At 46.3% G+C, this 19,665-nt stretch overlaps 2 protein-coding genes across 4 annotated transcripts in view; one reads left to right on the top strand and one right to left on the bottom strand.

Annotated features, from left to right (window-relative positions):
* Positions 1 to 19,665, top strand: part of SFTA2 (surfactant associated 2) — a 76,137-nt gene that overhangs the window by 29,183 nt on the left and 27,289 nt on the right. The gene's annotated exons all lie outside the window — the stretch shown is intronic.
* MUC21 (mucin 21, cell surface associated) lies at positions 3,808 to 8,731 on the bottom strand. Of its 2 annotated transcripts, none has more exons than XM_033863976.2 (3): positions 8,394 to 8,717; positions 4,589 to 6,339; positions 3,808 to 4,235 (listed from the first exon to the last, which is right to left on the bottom strand). In XM_033863976.2, the coding sequence occupies exons 1-3, from the start codon at positions 8,455 to 8,457 to the stop codon at positions 4,047 to 4,049; spliced, it is 2,004 nt and encodes a 667-aa protein (XP_033719867.1). In that variant the 5' UTR covers positions 8,458 to 8,717; the 3' UTR covers positions 3,808 to 4,046. The 2 variants fall into 2 exon arrangements, with proteins under 2 accessions (XP_033719867.1, XP_033719866.1); XM_033863975.2 differs by having other exon boundaries at positions 4,199 to 6,339; positions 8,394 to 8,517; positions 8,606 to 8,731.

Genomic DNA, 19,665 nt, shown 5'->3' with positions numbered 1-19,665 from the left:
AAAATACAGGGCTTCCCTGGTGGCACAGTGGTTGAGAGTCCGCCTGGCGATGCAGGGGACACGGGTTCGTGCCCCGGTCCGGGAAGATCCCACATGCTGCGGAGCAGCTGGGCCCGTGAGCCATGGCCGCTGAGCCCGCGCGTCCGGAGCCTGTGCTCCGCAGCAGGAGAGGCCACAACAGTGAGAGGCCCACGTACCGCAAAAAAAGAAAATACATCGGAATAGGGGAGCAAGTCCAGGTGAAAATCTGAATGTAGAATGCAGTCTGGAACCGGTGTGCGAGGACAGCTCTCTCAGCCTCCACAAGGAATGTTAGGAAGCCTGTGAGCTCTGGCTGAGCTCTGGAAACCTCTGCACCTCATCAGGCCGTTCTTGTCTCCTATCCTCTCTGGTTTCTACCCCTGTTATTCTGCCTTGATATTACTTCCCCTACATTATTCTACTGTAATATTTTTTGCTTGTAAGATTTTTGTTGATCACCCTACCATGCTTCTCTGCACCAAAAGATATGTTTATAAACATAAAAAAAATTTCCTGTGGCTTGTGTTAAATTTCTCAGTCCTCAATAACATTTTGGTGAAAAGTAAATGAAAATGTTTTTCTTATGCAATGTTTTTATCTTTCCTCCAACTCCGCAATGTTTTTCCATATTTTCAAGAAAATGTGCAACATGAACCTTCCCAATATAAAAAATAATAACATAATTTATAGAGTGCTACCAAATGTACTATTCTAGGCTTCACAGCAATCTCATGAATTGGGTACTGTTATCACCCTCAGTTTTACAGATAAGCAAACTGAGACCCAGGAAAGTGAAGAAATTTGTGGGAGGCCACGCTGAGCTTAGATTTAAAACCGGAAATTCTAGTTCTTCAATCTGTGCTCTTAGCAGGTATGCTGTACAGCTTCTGGATCTTCCTTTCGTCTTAAGATAAAACATTAGGGACTTCCCTGGCGGCACAGTGGTTAAGATTCTGCCCTCCCAGTGCAGCGGGGCCGGGTTCGTTCCCTCATCAGGGAACTAGATCCCACATGCATGCTACAACTAAGAGTTCGCATGCCACAACTAAAGAGCCGGCAAGCCACAATTAATGAGCCCGCCTGCCACAACTAAAGACCCAGCACAAATAAATAAATAGTTTTTAAAAAAGATATAACATTAATCAGGAAGTAAATGTACAACTTATAATGTCTTCCTCCTTGAAAATCATGCAAAATATCCAACTGTGATCTAAACCAGGAAACTCTTGAATGAGACAGAGTTTCTCCTTATGGAGAACGGTGTATAAGCCAGGGACGCATGCTTCATAGTAAGTTGCTATTTCCCAGCAAAGTTTTTACAAATCTTGAATATTCTAAAATAGGTAGACAGACAGATAAGGGTTTTCTATAGGGTTTGCTATAGGGTTTTCTCCTGGGTTAAACGAGGGACTGCCACTCTTATTATTTCATACTGATGACAGCATACTGATGACAGCTCTGCTTTCATGAGTTGCTCCCCCCAGAAGGATGTATTCTTTGACAGGAGATGAAAGAGAAGAGATTGTTAAGCAGAAATCTTTATCACCCCTGCTACCTCACTCTACAATATATCTGAATAAATAACATCTTAACATGTCCAAAAATTCCCCGTTTATTACACTTCTTTTAGCCCCTAATAGGAATTTATGTGAGGCAAGGGAAAACATGAAGCCCTACTCTGGGTATACAATGACTAAATTAGAAGAGATTTTGAGTTATCCCTTTATTTGCACCCTGGAATTTTTTGCACCTAGGGAAATCCACCATAATAATATAGGAGCTAGAATGTAAAAGGTGGGTGGGTGGCTATAGAAGGAAAGCTAGAAAAGTATAACTAGCAGATGCTTTGACCACAGCCACAAAATACCTATCGAGGTTGAAGTTCTGGAAGATGATTCCCATAAGATATCCCACACCTGCATAATACTCTTTAGAAAGTCTTCATATACCTCCAAGGGTATGGGCAGACCATTTAAAGATCATTGCACTAGGCCAACAGTGCAAAAGCGCTTAATCCCGTGAACTTCCTAGACCTCTGCTTGGGTCAAACTTCCTTGGTGAGATGGGGCTTTGTTGGGTTAAAACATGTTTCATCCATGTAAGCAGATCCCATGATAAAAGTTGAGTCATGATGCTTCCTAACTCTATGTACACACTCCAGTTTCTGGGAGTAGCGAGATGTTCACAGTGTAACCATGTCAATTAACCACAAGCTGAATTACTTACTCACCGTGGTTTCATCTCTTTTCATCTCCCACTGTCTCAAAGTGCCCATTGCTGTTTATCTTTGGAATTCAAAATTTTTATTTACACGATATGCCTGCTGGGTACTAATATTTTTACAGCTTTATTGAGATATAATTTATATAACATATTCTCCTGTTTAAAATAGATGTTAATGGGGTTTAGTATATTTACAGAGTTGTTATTAATAAGCCCTTTCAACTTGCAGACTAAAATCTTTCTTCCCTGTTGTTCTTTTACTTCCTCTGGTCTATCTCTTCCTTTTTTCTCTGTTCTGAATCTTACTACTTGTTTGTTAGTCCTCCTGAATCAATCCTCCAAGTGTCTTCTATTCTCTATGTCAGTGATTTTCATCTCTGGTTTGTTGTATCTAATTGAGCTACTTTCTCCACTTGCTCTTCTAAATAACTAACTTTATTCTCAACCAGCATCTTTGAATTTATCTATTACAATTTTAAACTTGAAAATGCATGTTTTACATTTTAAAATTATCTAAATGGACTCCCTTGCTTTATTTTCACGTTTTTCACATTATGCTTTCCACAGTTCACACCAGTGGGAGGCAACTTTCTAGGGGGTTCAACTCAGCTTCTCTTTCCGGTTGCTGGATCCCTGTAGGTAAGATAATGATGATGATGATGATGGGCCTGTACATGGCTCAGCATGGCCTCACTGACTAGGATCAACCGTCTGGTTTGCTGACACTTGAGAAACCCAATGAATGGTGGAAGGCAGAGCAGTTTCCACTGCTGTGAGTTGGGGTGAACCCACCAACAACCTGCTAATTCTCTCCTGAGGCCTCTGTCCCCGGTGGAAGTCGTGTCACTGGCCTCATGGATTCAGAGCAACCCAGCCTTTCAAAGCAGCTCGCCTCTGTCCTCCAAGACCTGTAGGATCAGAGAGCCTTCTATCCTAGACCATGAGGGGTATGTGCAGCCTTTGTGGGAGGGGAATTCATGAGAATCTCAGGCTTTACCCCAGGTGTCTCTGCCATGACCCTCTTGAAAGGAAATCTTAGCAGGCTAGGAAGTGTTTCCCTTGATAAAAACAGGAAGCACTTTCTCTCTGCTTCCAAAGGCAGCACTGAGAGTGAGAGTTATCAACCAACACCTTCATTCTTACAAGTAACCCAGGTCTAGAGCAAATGTAAACGGCCTGGAAACTGTGGCTTTGAGTGACCTCCCTCCCCGCCCCTCCCCCCACCCAACAGCATACCTCCTCCTGTCATGCTCTGGGTTCTGCATGTGCTACAACGTAATCTCTACCTACCACAGGCTTAATCCATGAGCCTGTAGGATCTGGGCACCTGCCCTCCCTTCTCATCTCTCCCAATTCAATTCCCCTCTCAGTCTGGGAGATTCTTGGGGGCACAGGGTTCCTGCTTGGGGCAAGAAGCATTAGAAAAAGGGGACAGATATGGATGACGTCTCTGGATTTTACTGTGGAGGTTCTGAATGCCAAGTGGATTCTAGCATGGGGTTCTCTCATACAACCGGGAAATTCAACTCGGCGCAGCAGACACCACTCGTGTGCACACACAGGTTCTCTCTGTGATACAGTTTGTATGTGTTTATTTCTTAGCTAAATGACCAGCAGAGTCTCCTCTTTCCAGTGTCTGGCAAAAGCAAGAGAGAGGGAGGAAGTGTCTTTCCCAATACTGGCAGAGACCCAAACAAAGCTGGGAGGGGACTCCTGGGGACGAATGGAAGGACACTCAGATCTCTGGTCCCCCAGGCTGGCTTCCTCTGTGAGAAATGTGGCTCTCTGGCTTCAGCAGCCACTTAGAGCCCATTGTGGCTCTCTCTCAGCTCCATGGCCACTGAGGATACCGGTCTCCTCCAGAATCCATTAGGGCTCCACCTAGACCGGTGGTGGACTGTGTGATTCCCTCCAGGGCCTGGGCCGAGGTTTGGGCCATGGAGTGGATAGACAGCTGTGTCAAAGACATTTCTCAGGGACAGGGAGTTTCTCTAGAAAAAGAAGGCAGAATCATTTCAGAATTGGATTCTCCTCCACTCCCGAGAAGCCTTCACCAGGGACTCCTTCTGGAATCTTCTCCCCCTTTAAACCATTTCCCTCATTCAGCAGTCCTTCCACCAGTCTTTATTTCTTCTTTTGCTCCCCTTTCCCACAAGTCAATAGCTTCCTCTGCACATTGATTGGCTCCTCTGGTTCTAACTTGCTATGTCTCTTTCGTAACTTTCTCCTGATTTTTCTTTCCTCCCTACTCATCCCTAACTTGGTGGCCCTACTATTCATACCTTATTTCCCTATGTTCCCTATTCCTTCCCCCCAGGCAATTTCCTATATATTAGGCACTCACCACACAAAAGTAGAGCCCAACAAAGAATCCCACAGCCACTGTAACCGAGACCAGAGAGATGAGGAAGATTTCCCATGGCTTCAGGGACCCACTGGGCCCTTCATTCACTGTAGTTCCAGCACTTGTGCTAGTACTGTTGGAAGCTGTGATTATTCCAGTTGTCAAGGGTGTACCAGAGCCTCCTGCAGTTGTACTGGGTCCAGTGTTGGAGGCCGTGGTGGTCCCACTGGAGGTTGTGCTGGATCCAGTACTGGAGGTTATGCTGGTCTCACTGGAGGTCATACTGGAACCAATATTGGCAGGTGTGCTGGTCTCACCAGAGGTCACGCTGGATCCAGTATTGAAGGCTGTGCTGGTCCCCCCAGGGGTTGTGCTGGATCCAGTCTTGGAGGTTGCGCTGGTCCCTCCAGAGGTCAGGCTGGATCCAGTATTGGAGGTTGTGCTGGATCCACTGGAGGTCACTTGGGATCCAGAGTTGGTGGCTGTGCTGGTACCACCATAGGTCGTGCTGGCTATAGTGTTGGAGGCTGTCCTAGTCCCACTGGAGGTTGTGCTGGATCCAGTGTTGACAGGTGTGCTGGTCCCTCCAGAGGTCAGGCTAGATCCAGTATTGGAGGTTGTGCTGGTCCCTCCAGAGGTCAGGCTGGATCCAGTATTGGAGGCTGTGCTGGTCCCCCCAGAGGTTGCGCTGGATCCAGTGTTGACAGGTGTGCTGGTTCCTCCAGAGGTCAGGCTGGATCCAGTATTGGAGGTTGTGCTGCTCCCTCCAGAGGTCAGGCTGGATCCAGTGTTGGAGGCTGTGCTGGTCCCCCCAGGGGTTGTGCTGGATCCAGTGTTGGAGGTTGCGCTGCTCCCTCCAGAGGTCAGGCTGGATCCAGTATTGGAGGCTGTGCTGGTCCCCCCAGAGGTTGCGCTGGATCCAGTGTTGACAGGTGTGCTGGTTCCTCCAGAGGTCAGGCTGGATCCAGTATTGGAGGCTGTGCTGGTCCCCCCAGGGGTTGTGCTGGATCCAGTGTTGGAGGTTGCGCTGCTCCCTCCAGAGGTCAGGCTGGATCCAGTATTGGAGGCTGTGCTGGTCCCCCCAGAGGTTGCACTGGATCCAGTGTTGACAGGTGTGCTGGTCCCTCCAGAGGTCATGCTGGTTTCAGTATTGGAGGTTGTGCTGGATCCACTGGAGGTCACTTGGGATCCAGAGTTGGTGGCTGTGCTGGTACCACCATAGGTCGTGCTGGCTATAGTGTTGGAGGCTGTCCTAGTCCCACTGGAGGTTGTGCTGGATCCAGTGTTGACAGGTGTGCTGGTCCCTCCAGAGGTCATGCTGGATCCAGTATTGGAGGCTGTGCTGGTCCCCCCAGGGGTTGTGCTGGATCCAGTGTTGGAGGTTGCGCTGCTCCCTCCAGAGGTCAGGCTGGATCCAGTATTGGAGGCTGTACTGGTCCCCCCAGAGGTTGCGCTGGATCCAGTGTTGACAGGTGTGCTGGTTCCTCCAGAGGTCAGGCTGGATCCAGTATTGGAAGTTGCGCTGGTCCCTCCAGAGGTCATGCTGGTTTCAGTATTGGAGGTTGTGCTGGATCCACTGGAGGTCACTTGAGATCCAGAGTTGGTGGCTGTGCTGGTACCACCATAGGTCGTGCTGGCTATAGTGTTGGAGGCTGTCCTAGTCCCACTGGAGGTTGCACTGGATCCAGTGTTGGCTGTGGTGGGTTCACTGGAAGTTGGGCTAGGTGTGCTCCCACTAACGGAGGTTATGCCTAATGATAATCATAGATGATGACATATATTGAGCATATCTACTTTCTGTTCAATGGTTGGTTAAACTCATTACATGGATAATTCTATTTAACGCTCACTACAGCCCAATGAAATAGATATTATTATTATCAACAGCTAAGATGAAAAAATTGAGGCTTAGAAATGTTGACACTTGCCCAAGTTTGTACAGCTAGTAAGTAGTAGAACAGGAATTTGAACCCAGGCCATTGAATCTGCACTTTTAGCTACCATGCTAAGTCACCCTCCACATCCACCCCCAACACCAGGGTTACATGACCTAATTTCACTGATAGTAAGCTTATTCCATCATCTGCTGTACAATATTCAACACAGATAAAAAGTATTATAAAGGAGTTGTAGAACCCAGGTGAAACTAGTGTATATTGATTAATTCATTATTAAAGTGGTATTTCTTCTTTCTTGGAAAATATTTCTGAGTGTTATTCAGAAAACACCTATATTAGAATTATCTGGGGACCTTGTTGAAAATAAAGATTTCTAGGCAAACAACTCCAGACTAAATGAATCAGAGTCTGAGATAGGCCTAGGTATCTGGGTGATTACATATGCATTAAAGTTCCACGGGCTCCTGATTACAAGGCAAAGGTTAGAAAAGAGCAAGTTATATGTAACTTAAATATAGAAGATCTCCCAGGATTAAGGTCTGCAAACCAAGATCTACAGGTATAGGGAAGCATTTCCCCCTTCTTGAAGGCTCAGCTAGAGTTAAGGTTGTGCCTATTTTTTGCCTCTCACTACCTTGAAGGACAAAGATGCTTAGCCTCCCCAGATAAACAAAATTTATCTCATTTGTGGCTCATTTTACTATTAATTTGGACATGAGCGCCTAGCACCTCACCACACACGTGTGTAGCTTATTTGAACTAACATAGTATTAGAGTTTAGCTCTATTTGGGGAAGGCCCCCTAAACTCTGCAATGGGGTACAAATTGGAGTTAAGGTTAGAATCATGAGTAAAACTAAACAAGAAACTGAGATGAACAACAGTAGGGGTGATGTGAAAGAGGGAGTGGATTTGATTTGAGAAGTTTTGGAGAATAGAATAGTTGAGTCAAAATTGTATGAGGGTGGGGCTTCCCTGGTGGCGCCGTGGTTGAGAGTCCGCCTGCCGATGCAGGGGACACGGGTTCATGCCCCAGTCCAGGAAGATCCCACATGCTGCAGCTGGGCCTGTGAGCCATGAGCCATGGCCGCTGAGCCTGCGTGTCCGGAGCCTGTGCTCCGCAACGAGAGAGACCACAACAGTGAGAGGCCCGCGTGCCACAAAAAAAAAAAAAAAATTCTATGAGGGCTAATTTTGATTCAAAATGATGAATTCTCGGGGAAGTACCCTGATGGCCTAATGGCTAGGATTTGGCACTTTCACTGTCGTGGCCCGGGTTCAATCCCTGGTTGGGGAATTGAGATTGTGCAAGCCGTGTGGCACTGCGCCCCCCAAAAAGAAAAAGAATTCTCTAAGAAGTCATGCTTCCTAGTTGCACAATAGGAGACGGCCCGAGGAGTGTTTAATAGAGTGTCAGAGGTGCGGAGCAGAGTGGGAGTTAGTTTTGACTTAAATCCTTTTCTCCTTGGCCTGAGGCTGACTGAGGCTGATTGTGGAATAGGGGTTAAGGACACGAGAAAAATTAAGATTTTATAATATAGAAGAGTGATATTTTAAAATAACAGTCAACTCTTCTTGTTATTAATATTTAAACCCCAGCCATATCTCAACGGTTATTACCATTTTATAGATGCAGAAATGGAGGCACAGAGAAGTTAACTCACCCAAAATGTACCAGTAACAGATGGAGCCATGATTCAAACGTAGGCAATTGGAGACCAGAGTCCACAGTTTTAACCACTGTGCTCTGACTGCCTCCCAGGTGATACCTTATTAGACTGAAGCGATTGGGGTGAAATGATGACCCTCACTCTATGGCAGAGAACCAGTTATTCCTAGTGCCGGTCATCATCTCCCACAATCCCTCAAAAGTTCACAGACCATCCACCTTTAAAGAAAAGCACTCACCATATTCCAAAAGTAGGAGATGCAACAGCAACCAGTACATAAGGCAAATGTTTCTTTTCTGCATCTTGATCTGCCTCTTTGTGGCTGGTAAAAAAGACGCTTGGATCCCAAATGTGGCCAAGACCTAGAAGGCAAAGAACAATATTCTTGAGAAAGGAGAGTTCAAGGTGAAGAGGTAAAGGCTGGAGCTTCCAGGAGCTTGGTTCTCCTACGTATGTGTTCTTGGAAAGAATCTGGAGCCTAGCGGGGTGGGAGACTGGATGCCTGGGCTTCTTGAGCTTCTTCCACACAATGTTGTTGCCTCTTTCTTTATCATGGAAGAGCTGCAGGAGCCTTTATAGCTTCATAAAAGGGAGGGGTTGGGAAGTTGCCTTCTTCTTCTGCCAACTATGAGCAGGTAACAAAACAATAATGAGCCTGGGAAGGAATAGACTGGGGTTCAACAGGAAGGTGAGAAAGGAGAATGACATGATCATACTAGGCAGGGCACTGGGATGGGTTTGAGCAGGAAGTAGAATGTGATAAGGGGATCAAGGTTGTCAGAGTGGAAGAGACCCACCCTTGAGGCAAAAATAGGGCCAGAAACCTGTTCCAGTTCAAGACTTTGTTTCCTGGTCAGGAAGTCCTGTGTGCCTGCTTTTAGTATGGAAGAAGCCCTAATAGACTGAGCTGAAGGGTAGGACCTGACATCTTTAAATCAAAAAAAAAAGAAAAAAAGAAAAAGAGACCTCAAAGAGAGCAGTAACTAGGGATCTGGGCTCCTGGGATATGGGCAGAAGACAGACGGTATATTGCTGAGCATGCAGTAGACACTCAACAATGCACAATGACTGAACAGGAAAAGAGAGATCCATGGGTAGTGTAGCCATCTTTGGGGTCTCTGGCACATGGGGGATGAGGGTGGGGGAGAGTGTTGAATATGCAGGAACAAGCCACCTGTCACACTCATAGCAGGTAAAGCGGTGGTATAGGGCCCCCCTTTTAAAAAATTTTATTGAAGTATACTTGATTTACAATGTTGTGTTCCTTTCTGCTGCACAGCAAAGTGATTCAGTTATATATATATTCTTTTTCATATTCTTTTCCATTATGGTTTATCACAGGATATTGAATATAGTTCCCTGTGCTATACAGTAGGACTTTGTTGTTTATCCATCTTATATATAATAGTTTGCATCTGCTAATCCCAAAGTCCCAATCCTTCCCTCCCCCACTCCCACAAGGGCCACCTTTTGATTCTCAACCATAGGGGTTCCTGTCTTGTTTGTTTTCGGAGTAATTCATAGGACCTTTTCTTCCCTGAGATCCTTCAGATGTTCCTTCTCATCAGCCTTAATGAAACATCTCTCAGCAAGGTATACCACGGGCACCACATTAGGAGACTTCAGGTCTGTTGGGGGAGGGAGATACTTACTTAGTCCAAGTCCTCTAGGAACTTCGAGTTGGGTCTGGATGCAGATATAGCAGCAGAAAGGACACACAGTCAGCTAAATGAGCATGACTGAAGAGACCCAAATGAGTGGAGGGTTGGGGAGTTTATGGGGAAAGCTTCTTGTGACCAGGGTAAGGGGAGTGGGATTGAAGGGAGTTCCAGTGCATAGTCTGTATGACCGAAGTCAGCTGTCTCCATTCCCTGTCAATGAGGAGAAGCTTCGTGGAAGAAACGACATCTCAGGTAGTTTATTTATAGGTGAATGGGTATCCCCGACATGTAAGACCTGCTAGAAAGAAGCTGCAAGCAGGAGGTGGCTGGAGGCATGACGGAGCTTGGAATAAGTCAGTCTGAGAGTCCGGAGGGACAGAGTGTGCTAAGAAAGGCTTACATGCCTAGCGGCTGCAATGGGTGGTTCCTGAGGTTGAGGTGTGAGGGGCCAGTCAGTGACAGATGGGGTCTTGAACTCCCAGCAATCCTAATCTGTGGCTGTAAAGCCAATAGCACTCTAAGAAAGAAAACTTTTCTTCCCTCTAGAATTAATTGGAGGCAGAGGTCCTGAATTCAAATCCAGATTTCACCTTTTAGAGATATCCTAAAAAAATTTTACATGCATACTTATCAGTCTAAATGTAATTAATATCTTTATGCTCCTTCAAAACAATACAAGGACCTTGGAACTCTTTCATTCTTATTACCTGTCTCCCAGCTCAAACCCTAACATTATCAAGTATGTTAATTCTATCTTGTTTTTTAACTTCATGAGAAGTTATTGCTATCTGCTAACACACCATAAGAATATAGTCACACAGCTACAGTAAGCTGCAAGAGAGACTGGGAAATATAGTCCTTTGCTGGGTGGACATGTGCTCAACTAAAACTTGAGAATTCTATTTTCAAAGATGGATAATGGATATTAGTAGACAACCATAAAGCTATGACAATATCTATAGTTTTTGCGGATCTGATCCTGTTGTCTATTTGTTTTGTTTTGTTTCTTGCTGGCTTTCACTCATGGTGCCTCATTTGTGATTTGAGATTTATGACTGTAAATTTATTTTTCTTGGGTTATTATCTATATAAGTCCTTTGAAACCCAAGGTGAGTTCTGATCTTCCACAGTGAATTTGCATGTTTTTGCCAAGCATAGGGAGGCAATACCACTTGTAGATTCCTTTAAATTAAATTATAGGCTTGAGCTCTTTTGAATTACCTAGGTTACATGATTTTGGGCTGCAAACCATGTAAAGTATTGTGGTTACAAGTTATTTCTCAAGAGGTACTTCCCCCATCCTCCCTTCCCTTGCACTGAGTTTAGAGACAGGCAATTTTGCTTGCATTTCCTTAGAGGAGGGGTGGGTTTGTTTTTGTTTGTGTTTTTTAATATTTATTTGGCTGCGCCAGGTCTTAGTTGCAGCACGCGGGATCTTCGTTGCGGCATGCAGGATCTTTAATTGTGATATGCAGAATCTTTAGTTGCGGCACTTGGGATCTAGTTCCCTGACCAGGGATTGAACCTGGGCCCCCTGTATTGGGAGCGTGGAATCTTAGCCACTGTACCAGCAGGGAAGTCCCGGGGTGGGTTTGGTTTTAGTTTACACTCTCCCTGAAGGTTTCAGATTTATGTGAAGGTCTACTACAAGAGTCCTCACCTGGGTTGGTCTGACTGAGGTTGTGCTACCTGAAGCTTAAATTCACTGGTTGGGCAAAAGTTGGCTTGAGTACTCTTACCTCCTTAAGTTCCTACCTTAACTTAGTCTTTACTTTTAGCATTCCTTACTGTCCTGCTGAATCAATGATACTTTTAAGAAGAATTTTTAGTACACCATTTTTAGTTTTTCAGCATATTTTAAGACACCTAGCCCATTATAGAGCCAGAAATTTAAGTCCTCATTGGATTGTTCTGAGAAATAAATGATCGTGTATTTAAAGGCACAGCACAGTGTTTGGTGCATAATAAGCATGCAACAATAAAGGACAAAGGAAGAGCATAAATATATAGATGCCAAGTGTATTTTGAGATTTTAATAGTAGCATGTTGCAGTGATTTTCTCCTTACTTGTCATATAGCATTTGGAAGAGACAAAGAAGTGGGGAGGGAGAATCTTCCCAAAGATGAAGGAGACCTGGAGGACATGTGTAGGTCAAAGATGGCTTTCTGTCTACCTAGTTTGTATGATTTGAAGCTACAAACCCAAATGAAGAATGTTATGCAATTAAAATTCTCAAGGGAGGTTTTTACTCCCCTCCACTCAGTGTCAAGTTTAGAGACAGACATTTGTCTCAGTCGCCAATGTGCAAGGTGGGCAATACAATTTCATTCTAGTTTAACCACTGAAACCTTAACCCTTTTAGGTCTCAGCTTTCTTTAGTCTCCTATTAGACTCCACCCCTTATGCAGGTCCTGGACTTCGTCTCCTGTACCCTAAGTGCTAAGAGGCTGTGAGAAGGTAAGCTTAAATCCACCAGATACGGCAAATGCCCTCAGTGTGACAGCTGGTTCAGAGCTCTCCTTCAGCCTCTCTGAGTCTCTGCCTTCTCTTGGTTGTTGATCTAAATATTACCTACTATCTACCCAGCTAGTTGATACTATCTACCCAGCTGATTGATATAGTTACAAAGATTTTTTTCAATATTTTATCCAGTAATTTTTGTTGCTTTCATTAAGAGGGGTGGTTAATGCATCTTGTCCACTATGTTGCCAGAAAAGTAGAAATTCTCAAAAGATTGTTTTAAGATTACAAATTTCAAAATTGTTAAATGATAGTGCATTTAAAATTACGTAGTACAATGCTTAGCACATAGCAAGCACTCAGTAACAAAGGGGAAAAGGGGGGGAAAGAATGCTCAAACAGATAAACAAGGAAGCAAGTCATCTTGCCACCACAAATAGTATGAGCTGTGCTTTTTAAGGCTGTAATCATATCTTCCTTCTTCCTACTGGTCACACTGCGTCATGAGGAAATAAAAAAGAATTCCAAAGTGAAAGGGCACAGGTTATTACTTGTGCATTAGGAGAGCAAAGAGAAATTGTTGTGCAGTTGGTCACTATGACTTCCTAAGAGGTTCTGAACTATGGTTAAGCTTAGGGAGAATCTTTACTTGAGCTCAGGTCCAAATCTGATGAGGCTGCAGGCCTCCTCCAGAAACACTCTCTGTTTTTCTGGCTGCCCTGTTGGTCAAACCCTCGATGATCTCTACCTTGCTCATGACCATCTCCATGGCCAATTCCCTAAAGACCTTTTGGGAGCCCATCTTGACCCTCTTTATGGCCACTGCCTTCTCCTCCATGATCGCCTTCTTCTGCGATATTTCCTTTACCAGAGTGCCCTGCATTATCCAGTCTATGTCCATACTCCCCCTTCCTCTATGTCTTCCTTGGCAGCCTCTTCTGTGATCTACTTCATGGCTCTTGTCATGGCATCCTCCATGTCCATGACTCCTGCCAGGATTCATGCCATAACCACCCCCTTGGCTGTGGCTTAATTCATGGTGCACTCCATGGCCTACCCTGTGTCCAGAGCCATATGCTCTTCCATGAACCAGTTCATTTTCTAGGCTATAGAACATTCCAGAGCCCAATCCTGAGTCCAGGTCCAGACCATGGAGGTTATAAATGGCTCTGTTTATCAGGGGAAAAGAAAAGTCATTCTAAAAGAGAAAAAAATATATTTTTAGAGTTAAATCCTTTTCTTTCAGATCATTAAAACTTGGATTGTCAAAAATCACAAAATTTCGCTTTTCGTCCATTCTCTGTGTGTGTCTCTCTTCCTCTCATTTATTTATTTATTCACTTCTCTGAGAAAACAGACTTCCTGATTATTGCACTTGCATACTCTCTACGTGACTGCTACGATCATTGCTCTGTACGTTGGCAAATCCACATCCTGTACCTAGAGTAGAGTCTCCCAGAAATAGGGAGTCTTTCATTGAGTTAATCAGCCAAGAAAGTTGCATGTCTATGAGGAAAGGTAAAAACAAGAAACTTATGAAAGTTCATAAAATAGAAGTCAGAATAGTAGTTACCTTTGGCTGGGCAGGTATTGACAGGGAGGGGACACCAGAAACTACTCAGATGATAGGAATGTTCAATATTTTGAACGGGATGGTGGTTATTTGGGTGTGTACACATTTTTAAATGAATCAAGCTGTACACTTGAGATCTGTGTACTTCTTATAAGTTATACTTCAAATTTTTTTTTTTAAGATAAAGGAAGGCCCATTAAGAACTAGAGGTTGGAGAACCAGCTTTAAACACTGTGGCTAAGAGAACAGGCTCTCCTGTGAAGCAGACTTGGATCAGAGCCCCAGTTCTGTCACCACCTCACCCTGTGATCTTCAGCAAGCTACTTCAGTCTCTGACTCCAGTGTCCAAGCCTGTAAAATGGGATAATAAGAGTACATGCCCCAAAGGTGGTTAAGCAGAGTTAAGGAGAAACAATGCTCTCTTGCACTTTTAGTTCTGGACCTTGCACCTAGTAAACAGTTAATAAAATGCTAGTTATTATTATTACATGTTTATCTTAAACAATTAGAGGATTGTTCATGGCTGGTGAGTCACATTTTGTTCTTGCCACAGGGAGGGATCAGAGGATCTGAAATAAGAAACACAAGTAAGTTGATTATAAATTATGCCAGCCATGGGGTTTCCCTGGTGGCGCAGTGGTTGAGAGTCCGCCTGCCGATGCAGGGGACACGGGTTCGTGCCCCGGTCCGGGAAGACCCCACATGCCGCGGAGCGGCTGGGCCCGTGAGCCATGGCCGCTGAGCCTGCGCGTCCGGAGCCTGTGCTCCGCAACGGGAGAGGCCACAACAGTGAGAGGCCCGCGTACCGCAACAAACAAACAAACAAACAAACAAATTATGCCAGCCGTTTGTGGCTCGTGTGTGAATTTTTCATTGATTTATTGTGTATTTACTCGGGCTCATCCTACACGTGCTGAAGACCACTTCTGGAATACATACTGCCAAAATGGGAAAGAAGTATATGTTTTAAAAATAGAACAAGAAAGATATATTAGAATAGGAGATTAAGACCAGGATGTAGAATAGAATGCAGAAATGAAGTCTGCTGCTGGCATGTGGCTGTCACCCCTCCCCTGTCCCCAGAGAACTGCGGGGGGCTTTAGGCCTTGAAACAGGCGAGCTCTCAGAGCATCAGAAGCCTCGCCTACTCAAGGGCAGGAGTTTCTGGGGCTTCTGTCCTTGCTAAGGGTATTTTCTTGTTATCCTCCCTTACTGCGTAGTCGAGTATTTTGAAATGGCCAGCCTATCTGAGCTGTGCTAAGGGGTACCTACAAAAGTGAATTTCTTTTCACTTGGGTAAAATCATAAAAAGAGGGGGAAAGAGCCCCGTACTCTCACCCCAGGAAGTAGCATGTGGTAATATCTATGATCGTGAAAAATCTGTTGGGGGCCCGAATGATCATCACTTTCTAGGGATCCTTTTTCTGGTGCTATATAGTTCCAGCTATTTTATAATAGATATGCTTTCCCTTATCCTTGCCTCTATCCACACCACATAGACCCATACACTTACCTCTCTCTTGGGCCCCCACTTCACATTTGTTTTCTTTTTTTTCCATTTCTTGCTATATAATCTATTGTTTATATTTTCTGTTTTGCTCCCTCTCGCGGTCTTTGTATTATGCTATGTGAGAAAGTAAAAATCAGACTGAGAAAGTAACAATCTACCCTGCTGTTCACCAGGCTGGGATATAACAATGTGGATCAAACCAGATGCAAAGATTACTGGGAAGAATATTTTCCCCAAGGACACGCTGCAGCCGTAAAACGTCAAAACAGCCCCCTTCGTTGAGTGACTTACTCACTTTCAGTGATTTCGTCAGTGAAAAATTTGGTTCTCTAAAATAATAGACTATAGCAAATTTGCTGTTTGAAATTGTATCAGTAAGAAGGAAATATCCCATTCTTGTCTGGAGAATCTAAGTTACTTTGGCACAGAGAAGCAGCCTGGATTTCCTACCCAGAGGCAGATGAGTTTCTGAATAACATTCCACATCTCTTGTAACTTTGTACTTTCCAAGGAAACCAGGTCCACATCACAGTCTAGAGCTGCTGTGGATCCTTGTACACACAGCCCTGCTTTGTTCTGAGCTTATTAAAACTCTGCTTCATTTAACTTTCGCCCAAACTCCACACTTCCCTCAATACTGTAATGACTCTTTTCCTTAGTTGGTAAGAAGCTCCTTAGTCCCTCTAGTGTACAGTCTCCTTTGGTGCAACAAGCCAATAAATCTGACTTTGTGAGACTGCGACTTTACTCCTGCTGCTCTTATGTCGATTGGGTTAGCATATGTGTGACTCGCCACGCACTGACTGCTTTCTCGTTCTGAATATCTTGCTGGTCCCATTCCCATTATTCTATTCCCATTCATGATCCATCTTCTAGGTGGGTTCCCCCCATCTCCATGTACAGTAGCTCACCAGGCAAAACTCAGTCTACTAACAGTCCAACGCCAACCATGACTGCAGCCCAAGAGATGAGGATGATGCCTCAGAGCTGCAAATATCCACTTGGTTTAATCGCATGTGCTGGTGTGTGGCTCACGCTAACTGTGCTTGTGCCCATGGAGACTGGGCTTGTTTTACGGGAGATGGTGCTGGTTCCAGGAGTGGTGGTTGGCTCATGGGTAGATCCTGTCCTGGTGGTCCTAGTACCTGGCACTGATGTGGTGGATGATGTGCCAATAATGGATGTGCCCAGGGCAGAGGTATTTGGGGCTCTCCCAGGGACAATATTCCTGGCAGCAGGGGATGTGGAGTCCGTTCCAGGAGCTGTGGAGACAGAGATGGGGGTAGTTGGTTTGGTACCAGTGATCCTAGTGTCTAGGAAACATGTCACACAATATGATGCATTGGTAGTGGAGATAATTAACAGGGAGGCAGGTGTCCTTAGAGCAGAGGGGTTGATCTAACACATCTCTGGTGCTGGTGGTTTGAGGAGAGGTGTTGTGGTGGGACGAGAGATGGTAGAAAGTGATTCGCCTGAGGCCACGGTCCCCAGAATAAAGGTGAGTGTCTTACAGAAGAGGAGGTAGAATACGTGCATGGATGGTGCTGTTGATGGTGGAAGCAGAAGATTGAGGAAATGAGACCATGACGCATGTGGACGTGGGAGATCTATTCAATTACGGAAGTGGTCACCCACAGAGAAGAGCGTGGGTTGGGATGAAAGGAATAGGGTCTGATAGTCTTGTGATGTAGTCACTGGGTATAAGGATGGTGCTGGAGGAAGAGATGACAGAATAAGATTTTTCCATGGATGAGGCAGTGCTCATGGCTTGGAGCAGAGGTGACATAAGCTAACACAATCGTGGTGATCAACAAAGTCGAGCTGAGTGTGCTCAGAACAGATGACCCACGTGAAGAGGCTGGCGACCCCAGGGACGGAGGCGGGGTGGGGGCGGGGGACTCAGACAAGGCGGGAGGACAGGAGAGGCAGTAGAGATGGTGCTGTTGGCAGCAATGGTTGTGTTTAGATGAGACGTGGCTACACTGATACAAGAACAGTGTCCGTCACTGGAATAGCAGAGGGTGGCTCAGAACAAAGTGGGTAGAATCAGTTCCAGTACGAGTGCTGATGGCAAGTGCAGAGGTGGTTTTATTCAGAGCAAGTGCCAGAGTATGAAACAAAAGTAGTTTGGTCTTGGACTAGAGCAAGGATTGGCAAACTTTTCCTGTAAATGGCCAGGTGGTAAATTTTTAAGCTGTTTGGTCACAGTCTCTGTTACAGTTACGCAAAGTACCTGGAAAGCAGCTATAGATGTAAACAAACAGGTGTGACTGTGTTCCAACAGCACTTTATTTGGAAAGACAGGTAACAGGCCAGAGCTGTCTTGTGAATTACCGTTTGCATCCCCTGGACCAGGGGTCGGTGTGTTGAGGCCACAGTAGTTTCAGAGGCTTTGGTGGGCACAGACTCCACAGTGGTTCCTGAGGCTGTGGTAGAAGCTATGGTGAGTGGTCTCAAAGCCTGTGGTGGTTTCATTGGTGGAGACTGTGGTGGGCACAGATGCCATCATGGAGGCTGAGGTGCTATCAGAGGCTGTGGTGGTCTCAGCGGGCACTGTGGTAGCTGTGGAGGGCACAGAGCTGTAGCTGTCACAGAGATTTTAGTGGAGACTGTTGTGGTATCAGAGGCTAGGCTGTGCTGGCAGCTGTCCTGGTCTCAGAGTTGGTGGTGGAGACCATGGTGGTCTCAGAAGACGTTGTCGTACTCCTAGAGCCGGTGGTGGACGCTGTGGTGGACACATATGCAATTGCTGAGGACGGGTAGTCTCAGACGCTTTGGTGGAGGCCTCGGTGGACTCAGAGATCAAAGTAGAGGGTGTTGTGGGCACGGATGTTATCGTGGAGGTTGTGATGCTCTCAGAGACTGTGGCTGAGGCCAGGACGGGGGACTCGCCCAAAACTCCGCCCCCGCATCAGAGTGGCTTCAGGGTGGGAGGAGGGCATCGGCCGGGGCCCAGGCGGGCCGCTCCTCGGGGGGACGTGGGGACCTGGTGGGATGCTCAGATGAGCTTACTGTCGCCCTCAGCCAGACTCCGCTCGTTAGGGAGTGAGATTCAGGAGCCACAGGTCAAGTGGAGCCTCCAGGGAGGGAGGGCCACGGACTGGGGAACCCAGAGCCCCCGCTGCCCGGCCCCGGGCCGCCCTGCTCAGGCTTCCCCTCTGCTCTCGCACCTGGAGCCTGCTCTAGCCCTAGGGATCTTGGGTGCCTGCTGCTAGGACGTGCTCTCTCTTCCCCGGGAAGGTGGCCGGGGAGCATTCCCTGCCTTGCCACTCACTCATTAAGTAATTTTTCCTAATGAGAGCCCAGCTCCAGAGCTTGTTAAAGGATTTCCCCTTAGATATCAAAGTGATCACTAGCCCGGGAGAGAGAAGTGGGAAGGGAGACATTCAGGGCCGTGCCCTGGGGCCCATGGCACCCGCTGTCCCCGTTTGCTTTGGGGAGATGTAGAACCTCCCCCACTCCCCCAAGCACACGCTCTTTGACCCCCCGTGCTCCCTTTTGGTGCCTTGGCAGGGAGGCGTTGGTCGAGTTGGATGTTTTGCTTCATTTTGTTTTGGTTTTTTAATTAGGGTCCAGGCTGGGGAAATTCATGGTTAGAGGCTGGGGTTAGGGGGTATCTGCTTTCCTCCCGGAGCGAGTGACTCTCCTGTCATGGCAGCTGCCACATGCTGCGTCACCATCTGCCCAGAGATTAAAAGCCGGGCAGCTTCCTCCTGTGTCCTATGGCACTCCAGCCCTCTTCCAGAGCCCAGGTGTCCTTCTCTGCCTCAAGGCTCTCTCCAGGGACCTAAGTCTGGGGTCCCTCTGGCACCTGGCTTGCCTCCTTTCTGGCACTCACGCTACAATTCTGCCCTTAGCAGAGCAGATCTGCAGCGGAAGATTCAGAGAGCCCCTCAGGCCTCAGGACCCTCCCAGCCCAGGGCTGGGTCCTGGCAGATAATCCACTGACGTGAGTGTCCGGGTTCGGATTACTGTCCGTGATGGGCTTCCAGCTTCCTGCAAATGGAGATGCCAAAAGTGGCAAAAAGCTGCTCGCGGCCCTGTTGTTTGATTCTGGATAGAGTCAAGGTCGGAAGGCCTGTGGCAAACTGGAGTGCCTTTCTGGTCAGCAGAGATGCTGATGCTATCCTCTTCCACTAAGAGTGAGACCCAAGGCTACGTGGATGATGGGCGGTGGTTCGGTTGGGACTGACATTTGGGCACGGAATGGTTTTGGAGCAGGGCTGCTCTCCTACCATGCGTATGGAACATGGCAGATGTGCATAAGTATTGGGCTTAATTCGTTAGAGTCTTGTTTTATTCTGT

Source organism: Tursiops truncatus, chromosome 10 (assembly GCF_011762595.2).
Source record: "Tursiops truncatus isolate mTurTru1 chromosome 10, mTurTru1.mat.Y, whole genome shotgun sequence".
In the NCBI taxonomy this organism is placed as follows: domain Eukaryota; kingdom Metazoa; phylum Chordata; class Mammalia; order Artiodactyla; family Delphinidae; genus Tursiops; species Tursiops truncatus.
Note: the sequence above shows the minus strand (reverse complement) of the source record. Positions and strands in the feature narration are given on the sequence as shown.